The sequence below is a fragment of the Girardinichthys multiradiatus genome, chromosome 13, assembly GCF_021462225.1.
Source record: "Girardinichthys multiradiatus isolate DD_20200921_A chromosome 13, DD_fGirMul_XY1, whole genome shotgun sequence".
NCBI lineage: Eukaryota > Metazoa > Chordata > Actinopteri > Cyprinodontiformes > Goodeidae > Girardinichthys > Girardinichthys multiradiatus.
The window spans coordinates 23663467-23678880 of NC_061806.1; the positions used below are offsets into that span (position 1 = coordinate 23663467).

The 15414-nt window shown below is 38.6% G+C and overlaps 1 protein-coding gene across 2 annotated transcripts; it reads left to right on the forward strand.

The window, feature by feature from the left end:
• The first annotated feature begins 2021 nt into the window (after positions 1–2021).
• cibar1 (CBY1 interacting BAR domain containing 1) lies at positions 2022–12634 on the forward strand. 2 transcript variants are annotated; one of them, XM_047383071.1, is made up of 10 exons: positions 2022–2179; positions 3622–3856; positions 3950–4018; positions 4730–4831; positions 4951–4956; positions 5124–5228; positions 5450–5563; positions 10255–10374; positions 10941–11081; positions 12240–12634. In XM_047383071.1, the coding sequence occupies exons 1-10, from the start codon at positions 2151–2153 to the stop codon at positions 12357–12359; spliced, it is 1041 nt and encodes a 346-aa protein (XP_047239027.1). In that variant the 5' UTR covers positions 2022–2150; the 3' UTR covers positions 12360–12634. The 2 variants fall into 2 exon arrangements, with proteins under 2 accessions (XP_047239027.1, XP_047239028.1); XM_047383072.1 differs by lacking the exon at positions 10941–11081.
• The last annotated feature ends 2780 nt before the right edge of the window (positions 12635–15414 follow it).

A 15414-nucleotide genomic window follows, 5' to 3' on the forward strand; every position in this document is an offset into this window, starting at 1 on the left:
ATAACTACAAATTACACATAACAAATCAATGTTTTGCCAAATCAATTAAGATAACTGTAAACATTGCTCTATTTCAGCAGCAATAACGAAGTAAAACAAAACTGATTAAATAAATGCAAGCAACGTTTTATAACTGTGCATGTGGCTGTATTCAGAAATTTTAGAAAAACACACATGACAGTTAAAAATTATGTTTGATTCAAAAACAACATAGCAAATTGCATCACCATACTTGCAAACTGTAAGCATGATGGCAGTATCATGCTTTGTAGTGTTTTTGTTTTTTTTTCTTTTTTGGAACTGGGGTCTTAGCCCCAGTAGAAGAAATTATAATCACTTTCAAATTCAAGTCTATGCTGGCACAAAACCGTCAGGTTTCTGCAAGATAGATCAAAATGAAAATTAACTTCATCTTTCAGCACAACAACTACCCAAAGCATATGTGGAATGGCCCAGCTAGAGCCCAGACCTGAATCCAATCTGAAGAGGGCTGTGCAATCTAAGGCTTGCAATCTAACAGATTTGAAGTATTTGTTTTGTTGTTGTTGTTGTTGTTGTTTCTTTCTTTTTTTTTTTTACAATAAACGGGGCAAAACTGCTTTTCTGCTTTGTCCACTGAACTAATTCAGATTCCTTTTTATTTGAGTTGTACAGGTTATATCTCACATTAAATGGGGGTATGGTCCAAAGTGATTTAATTCTGTCACATTTTTTATAACCCCAAAAAACAGGCATTTTAACAGGTGTACCAAGAGGGAAGTGAAATTAAAAATTTAATGTATTTTGAGTGTTAAGTAAGAATTTTAGCAAAACCAAATAAACCAAATCCTGATGAGTCATGAGACAGATTTTTCATCCTCTTAAGTGAAAAAAAAAGTATTTTTTTCCAAAGACACGATAAAAGGAATGAAAGCTCAAAGACCCAAAGACCTCATCTCCCAGAATGCAACTTTAAAGCGGAAATCCTCCAGCGACTCCATGGAATACCAGAAGCAGTGGTGGATATGGCATTGATGGAAAAGAAAAAGGATACGAAATGTAGATTAGATTCAAGTATAATACAGGAATATATAAACAATTATTATCATTATGTCCAGATTTACACAGACGCATCAAAAACAGATGAAAAAATAGGAGTAGCATTTGTAAACCAGAATTTAAAATAAAAGTAGGAAAAAGAATTACAGATGGATTATCAGTATATTCAAGAGAATTATTAGCCATATTGCTAGCAGTGCAGTGGGTGGAGGATATAAAACCATTAAAAACAATAAATTGTTCAGACTCAAGTTCAGCATTATTAAGTTTAAAACATAATCATTCAGAGGGTAGACCAGACATTTTGTTGGAAATAAAACATACTTTATTTAGAATACAAAGGATGGGTTTAATATTAGTGTTTTTATGGGTACCAGCACATGTAGGAGTTGGAGGGAATGAGATGGCGGACAGGATAGCAAAGAAGGCAACACAAAACAACATTAGCTTTATAATAAATATTAGTAGGTCAGAGGCAAGAAATATAATTAAACAGAGAATCAGGAAAGAGTGGCAAAAAAGGTGGGATGAAGAAAAGAAAGGAAGATGGTTTTACAGAATCAACAAGATAGTAGGAGAAGTAAGAACTGGAAGAAGGAGTAGAAAAGAGGAAAGGTTAATTACAAGATTAAGATTTGGACATACATGACTTAATTCTACATTGTTCAAGATAAAGAAACATAATACAGAAAAATGTGATCATTGTGGAGAGGAGGAAACAATAGAACATGTAATATTGAAGTGTCAGAAATATGAACAAGAAAGATCAATTTTAAGGAGAGAATTTGTAGGTATTGCAAAGAAGTTTAGGTAGCAAACATATTCAAATTAGAATTAGATTTTTCAAAAAAACTAAATCAATAAATAGAATTTGATTGTTGTAATAGTAAATAAGATTTAAAACCATGAAGAACCACACTCCATACCAGTCGATGGCGGTAATGCACATCATAACGTTATTTGCCAACTGCCAAAAATAATACAAGAAGAAGAAGAAGACTCCATGGAAACGGCCGATTGGCGTGTAACCTGCTAGCTAGTTAGCTAGCAAGGAGCGAGTGGACGTCGCTTTGTACAGAATATTTTGTTTTATTCGTCGACTGTCTGTGAAGATGATTCGTACGCTTGATGCGAGAGCCAGGTAAAACCAATGTAAACAGCCGAAAGACATTCTAAGTAATTTAGAACGAAACCAATTATTTAGTTAACAAAATGAAGCTCAAAACCAGTGGCGAGATCGTTTAATATTTAAGCTAGCTGTTAATATTTATTGATTTTGTCAAACGTTTTAATGCTGTAATGAAGTACACACGCAAGGCGATACTGCCTGTGTGTCTAAGTGAGTCTATTGATAGCTTATGCCTTCTCTAAGAATCTGGAAATACACAACATCCTTTCCTCAAAATGTTTAGGCTGCCAAAGAGGTTATTTACGGTTCAAATGAAATACCTTAAACCTGATTGGCTTGACATTTAGTCTTATGCAATACCTTGCAAAAGTATTTATGGCTCTTAAACGGTTTTCACATTTTTTTTAATTGTCAATGGAAAACGTGGAATGAAAATGTTTCATGTTTTTTTTATTTTTTTATTTTTATAAACTAAATCTGAAAAGTGTGGCGTATAGATGTATTGGACTTCCCTGAGGCAGTCACTTTGTATTGAATCACCTCTCCCTGCGATTTTTGTGGTATTTATCAATCACCTTTGCACATCTTGAAAGGGCTTGGACTACAGCTGAACCTAAGTCAGACTGGATAGGGTCTAAAAACATTACCTTAATTCTTGCCACACACTCTCAATTTGATTTATCTCTAGACTTTGGACTTGTTGTCCTACTGAAAGGTGGAGTTTTTTTGTGATCTCTAGGTTTTCCCCCAGGATTTTCCTGTATTTAGCCCAATCCATCTTTCTATAAACTCTGACCAGTTTCGCTATCCCCGTGGAACAAAAGCGTGCCCACAGCAAGATGCAGCCACCACCTTGTTTCACCTCTGGATGATGTGCTCAGGGTGATATGCTGTGTTAGTAGTCTTCCACAATTTTTGTTTTGCTTACTGGCCAAACTTTCAATTTTGGCCTTATCTGACATCTTCCAAATGTTTGCTTTGCTTTATATGATTTTGGGCAAATTTAAACAGGCTTCTTAAGGATTTTTTCAGCAATCTCTTTCTTCTTGTTCATCCAAAAAGGGCAGATTTGTGCATGAATAATAGTAGTCCTGTCAACATTTTCTCCAATTAAGAAGCTGGTCTTGCTTCTTTGTTCAATGTTATTAGTTTAATTGAATGGCCATGTCTTGTTAGGTTGGCATTTGTGCCAAGTGTCATAATTTCCATTTCCGATTATTTTCGATTATTATTAACAGTATTCGAGGTGATGTTCAAAAGTTAGTATATAGTTTTATAACCTAACATTGCTCTAAACATCTCCACCACTCTATCCCTGACCAGTCTTGTCCGTTTCTTGGTCTTTATGATGCTGTTTGTTCACTAATGTTCTCTAACAAAAAAAAAGTCACAAATGTAATTGTGTGAGCTATGTTTTAATTGATTATTGCACTTAATTCATTCTTTCTTTGAAGAGATAACCAGACAAGGAAGATCCAGGAGAACATCACTAATGTAGAGAAACACTTTGGAGATATGTGCCAACTGTTTGCAGCCTACGCCCGCAAAACAGCAAGGCTGCGGGACAAAGCAGACCTTCTGGTCCGGGAAATTGGCTTATATGCTGACACGGAGACGCCAGACCTAAAGAGGGGGATGAAGCAGTTTGCGGAGCACCTTGCCAAGATTCAAGACTACCGCCAAGCTGAGGTGAACTTTCACAATTACATTTAATGATTCGAAAATACTCACAGTCTTAAATAACATGTCGGACCGAATCTAACATGTCGTCTTACCCTACAGGTGGAAAGACTTGAAGCCAGAGTCATAGAGCCATTGAAAAGCTACGGAGCTGTGGTGAAACGTAAAAGGGTAAAGGTTATCAAAAACCCACTTAGGGTTGATCTGAGCGCTGCTTACAGCTGAACTGAACAACACAGCTTCACAATGAATATGTGTTGCAGTTATTTAAAAACACAGCCCCTGGAGGCTGTTGTACAGCCAACTACAGTTTCTGCCAACACCCTTGCATGACTGCAAGAGGGCAGTATTTTTTTCAATGAAAATGTCACACAAACACTTGAGGCACATTCAAAAGTCAGCACCTGGCCTGCTTAATACTGAAAATTGAAAACAGGATTATTTGATGCTCTTATTGTATGATATCTAAGCTTTCCAAATGAGATATCTGCATTGCTTTAGGTACTTTTATCTTTGAAATCCTGCCTAATGACCCTAAAACTATACACAGGCATGGACGATGGATGTGTGATTGGATACTTAAGAACTGTTGGTGCTGTCTTGTTTTACTTGTATACTTCTAGAAGGAATCACATTTTGCTGCAAACTATATTTATGGCTCGTCTGCTGCAACTTTTTCTGGCATTTTATAAAAAGAAAGTGTAAACCGTGGTAGCACATTATACCTTGATAGCTGCCCCATGCCAGTGGCAATCTCACTAGGTTAACCAACCTCATGAAGGTTGCACTTGTGCTCAGACTCACCTCATCAGTTAAGAGTTGTATCTGATTGAAATCATGAAAGAATTGTGACACATATCTAAATGTATTGTGTTTATGCAGGAGGATCTGAAGGCAACACAGAGTGCCAGAGAAAGAGAAGCCAAACAGATGGCTCAGCTCGAGAAGACCAGACTGAGAAACCCTTCAGACAGACAAATCATTGTATCCTTGCTTTGTTTCTCTTTGGTTCATAACCAACAACACAAGGAATATTCACACTGAATATATTTCTTTAGCATTCGCCTACTCATATTTTTGTGTTTCCTTGACATAACTTCCAGTCTCAGGTGTGGCCCCGTGTGATCTGTGCACCTCATTGCTTTCCTCTGTTTCTTACAAAGTTTAAACTTTGTTCCACTCCTATGGAAGAATATCTATAATGTTGGCTTACTTAAGAATTTAACATAAGTTTATTGTCTTTTTGTACTTAGTATATACATTTTCTTGCCACCAGGCTGAAAGTGAGCTTCAGCGAGCCACCATGGATGCCACACGGACCACCAAGCAGCTGGAGGAGACCATAGACGAGTTTGAGCGGCAGAAGATCCAGGACATAAAGGTCCGCTACCCTGAGGTTCTTCCTGATTGTCGTTCAAGTTATTTTATTTCTCTCAAAGCGTCAGGGAACAGTACATTAAAACCAGACAACAATGACTTGGATGGCCTCTGAAGTCTGCTCGCACATGGGCCTCCATTGCTCTGTTTTGTGACGGTCAACACACCGCTCAGGCTCACTCCCACTTTTGCTTATAATCTTATCGGTGTCGTCTTCTCTTGCAGAAAGTCTTTGGTGAATTTGTGACAGTGGAAATGTCTTTCCATGCCAAGGCTTTGGAGATCTACACTTCGGCATTCCAAAGTATTCAAAGTGTGAATGAGGAAGCAGACCTGGAGGTATGAGGACACCCATCAAGCGTTTACCTACTCTCACTGGCTTTTAATGATGCATTTGAACCATTTTTTAAGGATGGTATACATTTACAACAAGCAAATTCAATTGATATTAAAAATAATAGTTGGATGCCCAAGTTTGAATTTATTGTGGATTGTTTTTTAACCCACGCAGAGATAAACTCACAGGCTTGAAAATATACAGGTCCTTCTCAAAATATTAGCATATTGTGATAAAGTTCATTATTTTCCATAATGTCATGATGAAAATTTAACATTCATATATTTTAGATTCATTGCACACTAACTGAAATATTTCAGGTCTTTTATTGTCTTAATACAGATGATTTTGGCATACAGCTCATGAAAACCCAAAATTCCTATCTCACAAAATTAGCATATCATTAAAAGGGTCTCTAAACGAGCTATGAACCTAATCATCTGAATCAACAAGTTAACTCTAAACACCTGCAAAAGATTCCTGATGCCTTTAAAACTCCCAGCCTGGCTCATCACTCAAAACCCCAATCATGGGTAAGACTGCCGACCTGACTGCTGTCCAGAAGGCCACTATTGACACCCTCAAGCAAGAGGGTAAGACACAGAAACAAATTTCTGAACGAATAGGCTGTTCCCAGAGTGCTGTATCAAGGCACCTCAGTGGGAAGTCTGTGGGAAGGAAAAAGTGTGGCAGAAAACGCTGCACAACTGAGAAGAGGTGACCGGACCCTGAGGAAGATTGTGGAGAAGGGCCGATTCCAGACCTTGGGGGACCTGCGGAAGCAGTGGACTGAGTCTGGAGTAGAAACATCCAGAGCCACCGTGCACAGGCGTGTGCAGGAAATGGGCTACAGGTGCCGCATTCCCCAGACCTGGGCTACAGAGAAGCAGCACTGGACTGTTGCTCAGTGGTCCAAAGTACTTTTTTTGGATGAAAGCAAATTCTGCATGTTATTCGGAAATCAAGGTGCCAGAGTCTGGAGGAAGACTGGGGAGAAGGAAATGCCAAAATACCAGAAGTCCAGTGTCAAGTACCCACAGTCAGTGATGGTCTGGGGTGCCGTGTCAGCTGCTGGTGTTGGTCCACTGTGTTTTATCAAGGGCAGGGTCAATGCAGCTAGCTATCAGGAGATTATGGAGCACTTCATGCTTCCATCTGCTGAAAAGCTTTGTGGAGATGAAGATTTCATTTTTCAGCACGACCTGGCACCTGCTCACAGTGCCAAAACCACTGGTAAATGGTTTACTGACCATGGTATCACTGTGCTCAATTGGCCTGGCAACTCTCCTGACCTGAACCCCATAGAGAATCTGTGGGATATTGTGAAGAGAACGTTGAGAGACTCAAGACCCAACACTCTGGATGAGCTAAAGGCCGCTATCGAAGCATCCTGGGCCTCCATAAGACCTCAGCAGTGCCACAGGCTGATTGCCTCCATGCCACGCCGCATTGAAGCAGTCATTTCTGCAAAAGGATTCCCGACCAAGTATTGAGTGCATAACTGTACATGATTATTTGAAGGTTGACGTTTTTTGTATTAAAAACACTTTTCTTTTATTGGTCGGATGAAATATGCTAATTTTGTGAGATATGAATTTTGGGTTTTCATGAGCTGTATGCCACAATCATCCATATTAAGACAATAAAAGACCTGAAATATTTCAGTTAGTGTGCAATGAATCTAAAATATATGAATGTTAAATTTTCATCATGACATTATGGAAAATAATGAACTTTATCACAATATGCTAATATTTTGAGAAGGACCTGTACATATATTCCCACCAATATTCGGTTAAATCCTGTTTAGCAAGTTGCGGAGAAATGACCAACATGTTTCTGGCATGGTTCTTGGCTTTATATTTAACTTCTCTTCTTATGACAAATGATAGAGCTTATTAGTTGTTTTCCTGCGACAGAGAAGGTTTTAAGCGGTGGTTTATGCTAGACTACTTTATCTATTCTAAAACCAGTTTTAAGTGTGTTTGGGATCACTGTCCTTTTGAAACAGCCAATTTTGTCCAAGTTTTAACTGTTTAGCCGTTAGGGGGGTAAGAAGAATCGGAAGAAGTCATCCACTGCTGCACCACTCAGACCACCAGAAAAACTGCCCCTTAGCATGATGCTACTACCAGCATATTTGATAGTGAACACAATGCTCTTAGGTTTGACTTCTCTGAAATGTATTTTTGTCATTGAGGCTAAACCACTCAGTCTCCATCGACTCTGATCATAAAATGTTTTTTCAGAAGACACTTGGACTGTCTGTGTGGGTAGCTGCTAATTTAGGTCGAGCTTCAAGGGTTTGATTTTGGAGCACATCCCTCCCTCTTGGTTGGCATCCTCTTAGTTATGCTGAAATGAAACTCACTTCGTTGTAGATAGTGACACGGTGTACCAGCAGCATCCAGTCTATCTAGCTTGAGTTCTGGTGGTTCCTTGGTTGTTTTTGAATATTCTAACCAAATTCATTTCATCTGAGCGTGACAGTTTGGGTCAGTTAAGAAGAACTTTAATAAAATTAGGTGTTCCAACCAGAGAATGAATCCAAACTAGTTTTGGAATGGATTAGGCAGGCTAACATTAGGCTTCTGGAATATTCCTAACCGTATTGACAAGTCACAGACTTTTCATAAATGTCATGTCTGTGTCAGGAAACCAACCAGTTTATATAAGTTCTACCATTTGTGATTAGAACAGTTGTCAAAAACATTGATGGCTCCAAAATCTGGCGTCTTTGCATCTTGCTAAAGGAGATTCAACCATATTAGACAGGGTATATACAGTAATATTCAATAAATTAGAACTTTATTACTAAATTCATTTATTTCAGTAACTCCATTCACATTTTCTAGATTAATTACACACAGGCAGATATTTTCAAGGCTTTATTTCATTTACAGCTGATAAAAACACATTTAAGATTAGAATATTACAGCAGACCAATAAAAAACCTTTTCTAATACAGACATTTAGGCTTATTGAAACGTATGTTTAACACCTGCTTAAAGTATTTTTAATCTGACTTTTAATCTAATTTATTGACCGTCTATATTTGAGCCTATATTTATTGTTTTGAAAATCTACAATAAATTCAAACTTGTGCATTCAGTTCTAGTTCTTAAATGTCATTAAATTTGTATATTGCATTATCGTTACTTAAAAGGATGGTTCAAGTGCATCATAAATTTAAATCGGTGTTACATTCATTGCAATGATAAGTGGATGTAAAGCTCACCATATCAGGCCTTCTCAGTTAATAATGCAGACTTTTCTATCTGACACATATTGACCCAGTCAAAAGGGCCTCGGCATGCCTGTTATTAACCTTTGACCTAACTGCGTGTGGACATCTCGGAGCACACGTGTCAACACCTGGCACTGAAATGCATCCCCATGTTCATCTCCTGTGAAATGATTGTGGTCAGATCTCAATTAAAGAGAAGCATCAAATAATTGATTGCACATCTTATTACAGTCACCTGGTCACTTTTACTGACTACAGAGGTACATAATGAGGCTTTTAAGCTGTCCGCGGTTTTAATTGTTAATCAATATCTGGTAAAAGGCTGTAACACAACAGCTCAGTTGCTCCTGTAAAATAATCCTAGACTATGAGCTTTCTGTAATGCACAACAAACATTTCCCACCTGTTCGGCCACGCAACGTTAACCTCTATGCAGTTTTAAAAGACCAGCACCAAGAAGAAAAAAATGTGTCCAGTTGTTTGGTCCTACTCTCCCAGCTACTTTGCTCCATCACTGCAGACATGAGCATTAAAGAAGAGCAGAGAGCTTTGGGGTGTTGATATATTTAATAAGTTTGAGGCATGCTTACATTCACACTGTTTTAGGTTTATGACATGAGGTCACATATGAAGAATTTGATTAATATGTCTCCTTGATGAATTTACTTAAATTTTAACGCTCTCCATATGATTGGTTATTGCATGTTCAGTCTGAGCAGATGCTGACAGAACAGTTTTCCTCTGTACCTAATTATTAGACTTTACTTTTTTACCAAATACTAATCCAGTTTCATGTACACCATCTGGTCTTTCTTTAAAAAAGCTGAGGGTTTTGTTTAATGTCCCCTCATATCATACTCCACACTCTGTAGCTTAACTTTGAAGTAAACCGTGGTAAATACTGCACAATTCGGTCAGTCATGCCTGCCTTTTCTCCTCTGTTTACCATCTGTGAAGAGGTTCTCTCTGCTATTTTAGGAGAAAAATGGAAAACAAAAGATCAATGATTCTCATTGAGCAAAGTTCCTCCTGCGAATGCCCTTGCACTGTTTCCCTCCACCCATCGCCAGCCAGTCTGTGTGTTTTTGCACTGAATCATCTGCCCTCCATTCATATTGAAACAAAACTCTTTACTGAGATGGGGCTGGTTTTCAGTGACTCATTGTGCAAAACATGGGAGATTGAATCATCTGAAACAAGCACAATGACAGGCATGAAGACCATCCTGAACTGGAGTCTTTGGTGTGGTTGAAATCACAGCTCACTCTCATACTGATGACCTTTGAACGGCTTTCGTTATTTAAGCACACTAACAAGCCATATGTAGATTTGTTGATATTTTTCTGTATTGTACAGTTGTTTTTAGGTGTGCATGCCTTGCTATAAAATTCCCACGATATTGTGTAACTCTTTTGATGTAGCTCCCCTTACTGTATGTTTTGGCAGGTGTTCAGGAGTTCTTTGCACCCCCCTGACTTCCAGTCCCGCTTAGACATAGTGCGAGCCAATTCCAAGACGTCCCTCGACCGGACCGGGTCCTTCTTGAGTACATCAGGGACCTTACAGGTAAGATAAGCACACACACCTGAAAGTATTTCCCTAAAACTTCCCTCTGTCACGGCTTGCTCATAATCGTTTATCTTTCATGTTTACTGTTGTGAAAGTTTCATTGTTGCATTAAAAAAAAAAACATTCTTGGTGTTTATCCCATTCGTTTTCTCCAATATTAACAGTTTATGCAGCATCTGAAGAGCAGCACTGTTCACTGTTGTGGGCAGCTAATGCTAACTAGATTTACTAGTGCCTTGCAAAACTATACATACTCCCTAAACATGTTGTAAAATTACAACCAGAATATTCAATGAATTTTGTAGGCATTTAATGTGATAGACCAAGAAAAAGTAGTGCATAATTATAAAGTAAAAGGAAATGTATATTTAGATTTAATTTGTTAGTTGCAAAAAAGAAATTAAACAAGGTGGTCTGCATTGGTATTCAACCCCCTTTACTCTGATGCAGCAAGCAGGTCAAGAAAAAAGTTGTGGAGAAGTTTAAAACGGGTTGGTTCTAAAATCATATTCCAAGCTTTGAACATCTGACAGAGCACTGTTAACTCTTTCATCTGAAAATAGGGATATTATGTTGCAACTGCAAACCTACCAAAATGGGACTGTCCATCTAAACCGACAGACTGGGAAAGAAGAGCAAAAAGGAGAGAAGTAGCTAGGAGGCTCCGTGTAACTCAGGGAGAACTGCAGAGATCCACGTCTCAGGTGAGAGAATCTATAGAGTAGACAGTTATTAGTCATGCACTCCACAAATGGATCCTTTGTGGAAGAGTGGCATAAAGATAGCTATTATTAAAAGAAAGACTTAAGCAAACCAGCTTTCACCAGCTTTGCCACATGGCGTTGAGTGGCAAAACAAACATGTGGAAGAAGGTGCTCTGGTTTGATAAGACACTGCACATCAGCACTCCCCATTTTGAAACATGGCAATTTCACCATCATGCTGTGGGGAAGCCTTTCTTCAGCAGGGACAGGGAAACTGGCCAGATTTGACGGGAACGTAAATGGAGCTAAATACAGGGCAATCATGAAAGAAACTCCATTTGAGGCTATAGAAGACTTTGAAAGTCTTGAAAATTGATGTTTAGAGATATTTTCCATCCAATCTGACTGAGCTTGAGCTATTTTACAGAGGAAAATAGGAACATCTGCCAAACGTGCAGAGACATACCCCAAAGGACTTGTAGGTATAATTGCAGCAAAATATGTTCTATTAAGTATTGCCTAAGAGGGAGCTGAATTTTGAGATTTATGTTTAAAAAAAAACATTTATCATTTTTCTTCCACTCCACAACTATGCTGAACTTTGTGTTGGTCTATTACATAAAATCCAAATAAAATACGTTGACGTTTGTGGTTATAATGTGAAAATTGTGACAAAGTTTAAGCATGAATTCAGCTGCAAAGCAGTGTATCTGAGGGTTGGTGTTTGGAAGGCTACAGAAGCTGTAAAAATGGTTGCATACTTGTTGCTCAGATATTTTATCTGTTAACCTCCAATCTGATGTTCAGATTGGAGGTTGCAGAGACACATTGCAACACACGACTGTCACACCAGCATGCCTCAAACATGTCATACCCCTCCCCTATGATTAGATTTGAATTTACCAGGGAGCAGTCACTCCTACTTTAAAAGATGCAGCCTGACTGTGAGAAATGTGGGTTGCAGAACCGGCTTACGTGACGGATGAAGCTTGAAACAACAAACTAAAAATAAAACTTTTATTTATGATCTGATTTCAGGGTGTGCTCACTTGGCTAAATAGCCAAACTAGTTCAATGAAAATGCTCTGAATTCAACCAAAGCACGAAGTGTGCCTGCAAAGTGTTTTAGTTACGCAGTGACTTAATTTGTTGTCACAGCAACAAAGAGCTTGCAGCCGCCAGACAAGAAGAGAGGAGGAGGATCAGGACGAGGATGAAGATGAATCTGAGGAGGAGGGCGATGAGGATGAAGAGGAGGAATCAGACGATGAACATTAAGCTGATTAAACTATTTGTGTTCGTCTGTTCAGGAAAAAAAAGAATAAAGAATACAGATTAACTGTTTACAAAGAGAAGCAGAGTCTGTGCCAAAAAGACTTTGCCCAGGTGGAGCGGTATTGTATTTGTGATGTCATGTTTATGTTTTATTTGTATTTGAGCTAGCCATTTATTTGAGCTATATTTTTATATCTCACACACTCCCCAAATACGCATTGTATTTGTATGATTTGTCATACTCCAATGAAACAATATCTAATAAAAGAATAAAAGTACATGGTGTGCTCTCACTCCGTTTTTATTTTAGAAAAACCCAGCGGAGAGCTTGATTGTTATTTTAGAAACTGTCGGGAGAGTGAATCAGCCCAAGTGACAGTAGTTATGTGACCACGGCAGTTAAAAGTGACTCATCTCTGCCACAGACATGCAAAAATGGAACAAATGGGAGTCGGAAACTTTTTGCAGCCACTGTCTGTGTTCATGTGGATGAATATGTATGTATGTGTAAGATGAGACAAGCCCCTGTGCATGCATTTTGCACTTGATAAAACCCTTCTTGTGTGTTAGGCATGTTGGGTGTTGTCTGTCACAGTAGAGGCTGCAGCCACAGTGTTCGCTGATGGCTCCTGTCTGTTTTGGATGAGTCACTCAACACATTTTATAGTTCGCAGCTGCCCGTGTCATAATAAATTCTCTTCTGCCTCTGGTGCTCTATTGCACACAGGCACATCTGTTAAAGGAACACAAAATATATGCAGATTTACAGTCTTTAAACTTACATTTGATCAATATTCAGTAAAAGCCAAGGATACTATAACCTTCCTCTACAGCGATGTTAATTATCTCACTGGCTTCAACTAAAAGGTGTGTAGGTGGTGTGTCATGAAACCTCTGTGTAACAGCACCCTAATGCATATAAAGGTTAATGTGTATGCAAACATTCGCACTGGCACGCACTCACGTAGCCGCTTGTCTTTGTTCTACTGAATGGCCTCTGTTGCAGTGAGTCATCACCTACAGTTTGTGTAATGGGATGAGTCAGAGAACTTTTCCAATCGCAGATAAACCTTCCACTCCCCTATTTCAGCGAAAGAGTGACTTGTGCGAGAAACTGGGTCCGATAGGAACGAAGAAAAAGACTTGTACAATTGACCTGGTAAAAACGGCGCCGGCCTCCTGTTTTAGCCAAGAAAGTCAGAGGAGGCAAGAGTTGGTTTATGAGTCAGTGACTGAAAAACAACAAGATGTAAAGGCATAGGAGGAGGAGGTGGGGGTGGCAGGGACAACTGGGAAAGGTCAGTCTCAGCTGCAGGTCCTTATCATTGACTCATAGACCGCCGGCGTCATGCCACTCTTATCAAACTCAACACCGGCGGCAAACGTCAGCCGCTGCACGGCTTCATGCCAATGCCTTTATGTGCTATGTATCTCCTTGAGGTCGCTGGAGCTCTATTTACTTTGCTTAACGCTTTTTTGTTCTAAACACCAACTTAAACTAGTTTAAAGAGGCTGCCTCTTTAAACTAGGCTTGCCTTGGCAAACGTTTTAAAAAACATGTATTGTCAGCTATGCATCTGAAACCTCTGTGGAGGTGTACTGGATCTGAGTGCTGTTTCTGATACTGCTGATCACATCGTACCGATTGGTTGACTGAAAAGGTGGGTGGGATTGTATTATACAGATCTTGCTTCGCTGACCGGGACTACTTTGTGTCATTTGGCAATTACAAATCTGAGTAAAGATCTTATGTGGAGGAGTTCCTAAAGATTCTATTTTTGGCCCACTTTTAAACAATATCTGTATGGTCTCCCAAGTGTCCTTCATACAGATACTGATGACACCCAACATTATATTTCTGTGTAGCCCCCTTACAATCACAGAGGCAGTGTGTTTATAGTATCATAATAATATGAGTGGATGGGTCCAAAAGTCATTGTTTTTGGCCCCAGAAATCAGCCTTTGACTAGACTCAATGAGAACAGTAACAGAGTATCCAAGAACACCATGTGTTATGGACTCAGGGCTACATGTTTACATCCACATAAAGTGTATCACTAAAAAGACTTACTACCATCTTTAAAGAATTGTCAGAATGAAGGTTTTTGCAGAAAAACGTACAGAAAAACTGGTGCATATTGTTGTTTTCAGCAGGTTAGATTGTATCTGTCTAAAAAGGTCTCTATCAGGCAGCTGCAGCTTATTCAAAATGCTGCTGCTTCTGACCAACACCAGGAGAATGGATTGTATCCCACCAGTCATAGCACTGGCTCCCTGTTTAAAAACAATAGAATATAAAATTGTGTTATAAGTTTACTAGGTACCAAATGGACTTGGATCATCTATGAATCCTTCTCATGTTATCAGAGACATATTCACAAAGTGAAGCGGTCTCAAGGACCAGAACTAAACTAAAGAAATCCTGCATTTAGTTTCTGTGCTCTGCAGTTCTGGAACCAACTTCCTGAAAACCTAAAATATTTTAAAACTTCCATTTTGTGCTGCGCCTTTCCCAAAAAGTAAATATATATATATTAATTCATTTTTATCATAACTAAGCTATCTGTTTTAAACTTGCTTTTTAATGTTTTTTAATGTTTTTTATGTTTTTTTATGCATTAGTTTTAATGCATTTCTTGTTTTTAAGTTAATTTTCTTTACCTTGGTTCCTTTAATTTGCTATAAAAAACTTACAACAGCCTTGTTGATTACTGGTACTATACAAATAAACCTGCCTTGTCTTGTATTACAAATTTAATTCTTTCAATTTCTATAGATAACCTATTTAATAAGATTTCAAGTGATGCTTTCCAATGACAGGTTGAAGCGCCTCTCTTGTCGACACCACCAGAGGGAGATGTTTCAAAGTTTTCCTTTCTGTGTTCAGTCTGGCAGGCTGAAATAAGGAGACATTGTGTTCTTTTCTCCCTATGATTAGCTGTAGCGCATGAGATTCGCCTCAAACCAGCTGATTTTGAAGTCTTACTTTTATTCAGCATGTAAAATTATCCAAATATGGCTTGAGTTTTCATGTAAAAAAACTACTTCATGACTCAAA

Coding starts and splice junctions, on each gene's coding strand:
- cibar1 (XM_047383071.1), top strand. CDS start 2,151: ATGATTCGTACGCTTGATGCGAGAGCCAG. Junction 4,019..4,729: donor CTGTGGTGAAACGTAAAAGG/GTAAAGGTTATC, acceptor GTGTTTATGCAG/GAGGATCTGAAGGCAACACA. Junction 5,229..5,449: donor AGAAGATCCAGGACATAAAG/GTCCGCTACCCT, acceptor CTTCTCTTGCAG/AAAGTCTTTGGTGAATTTGT.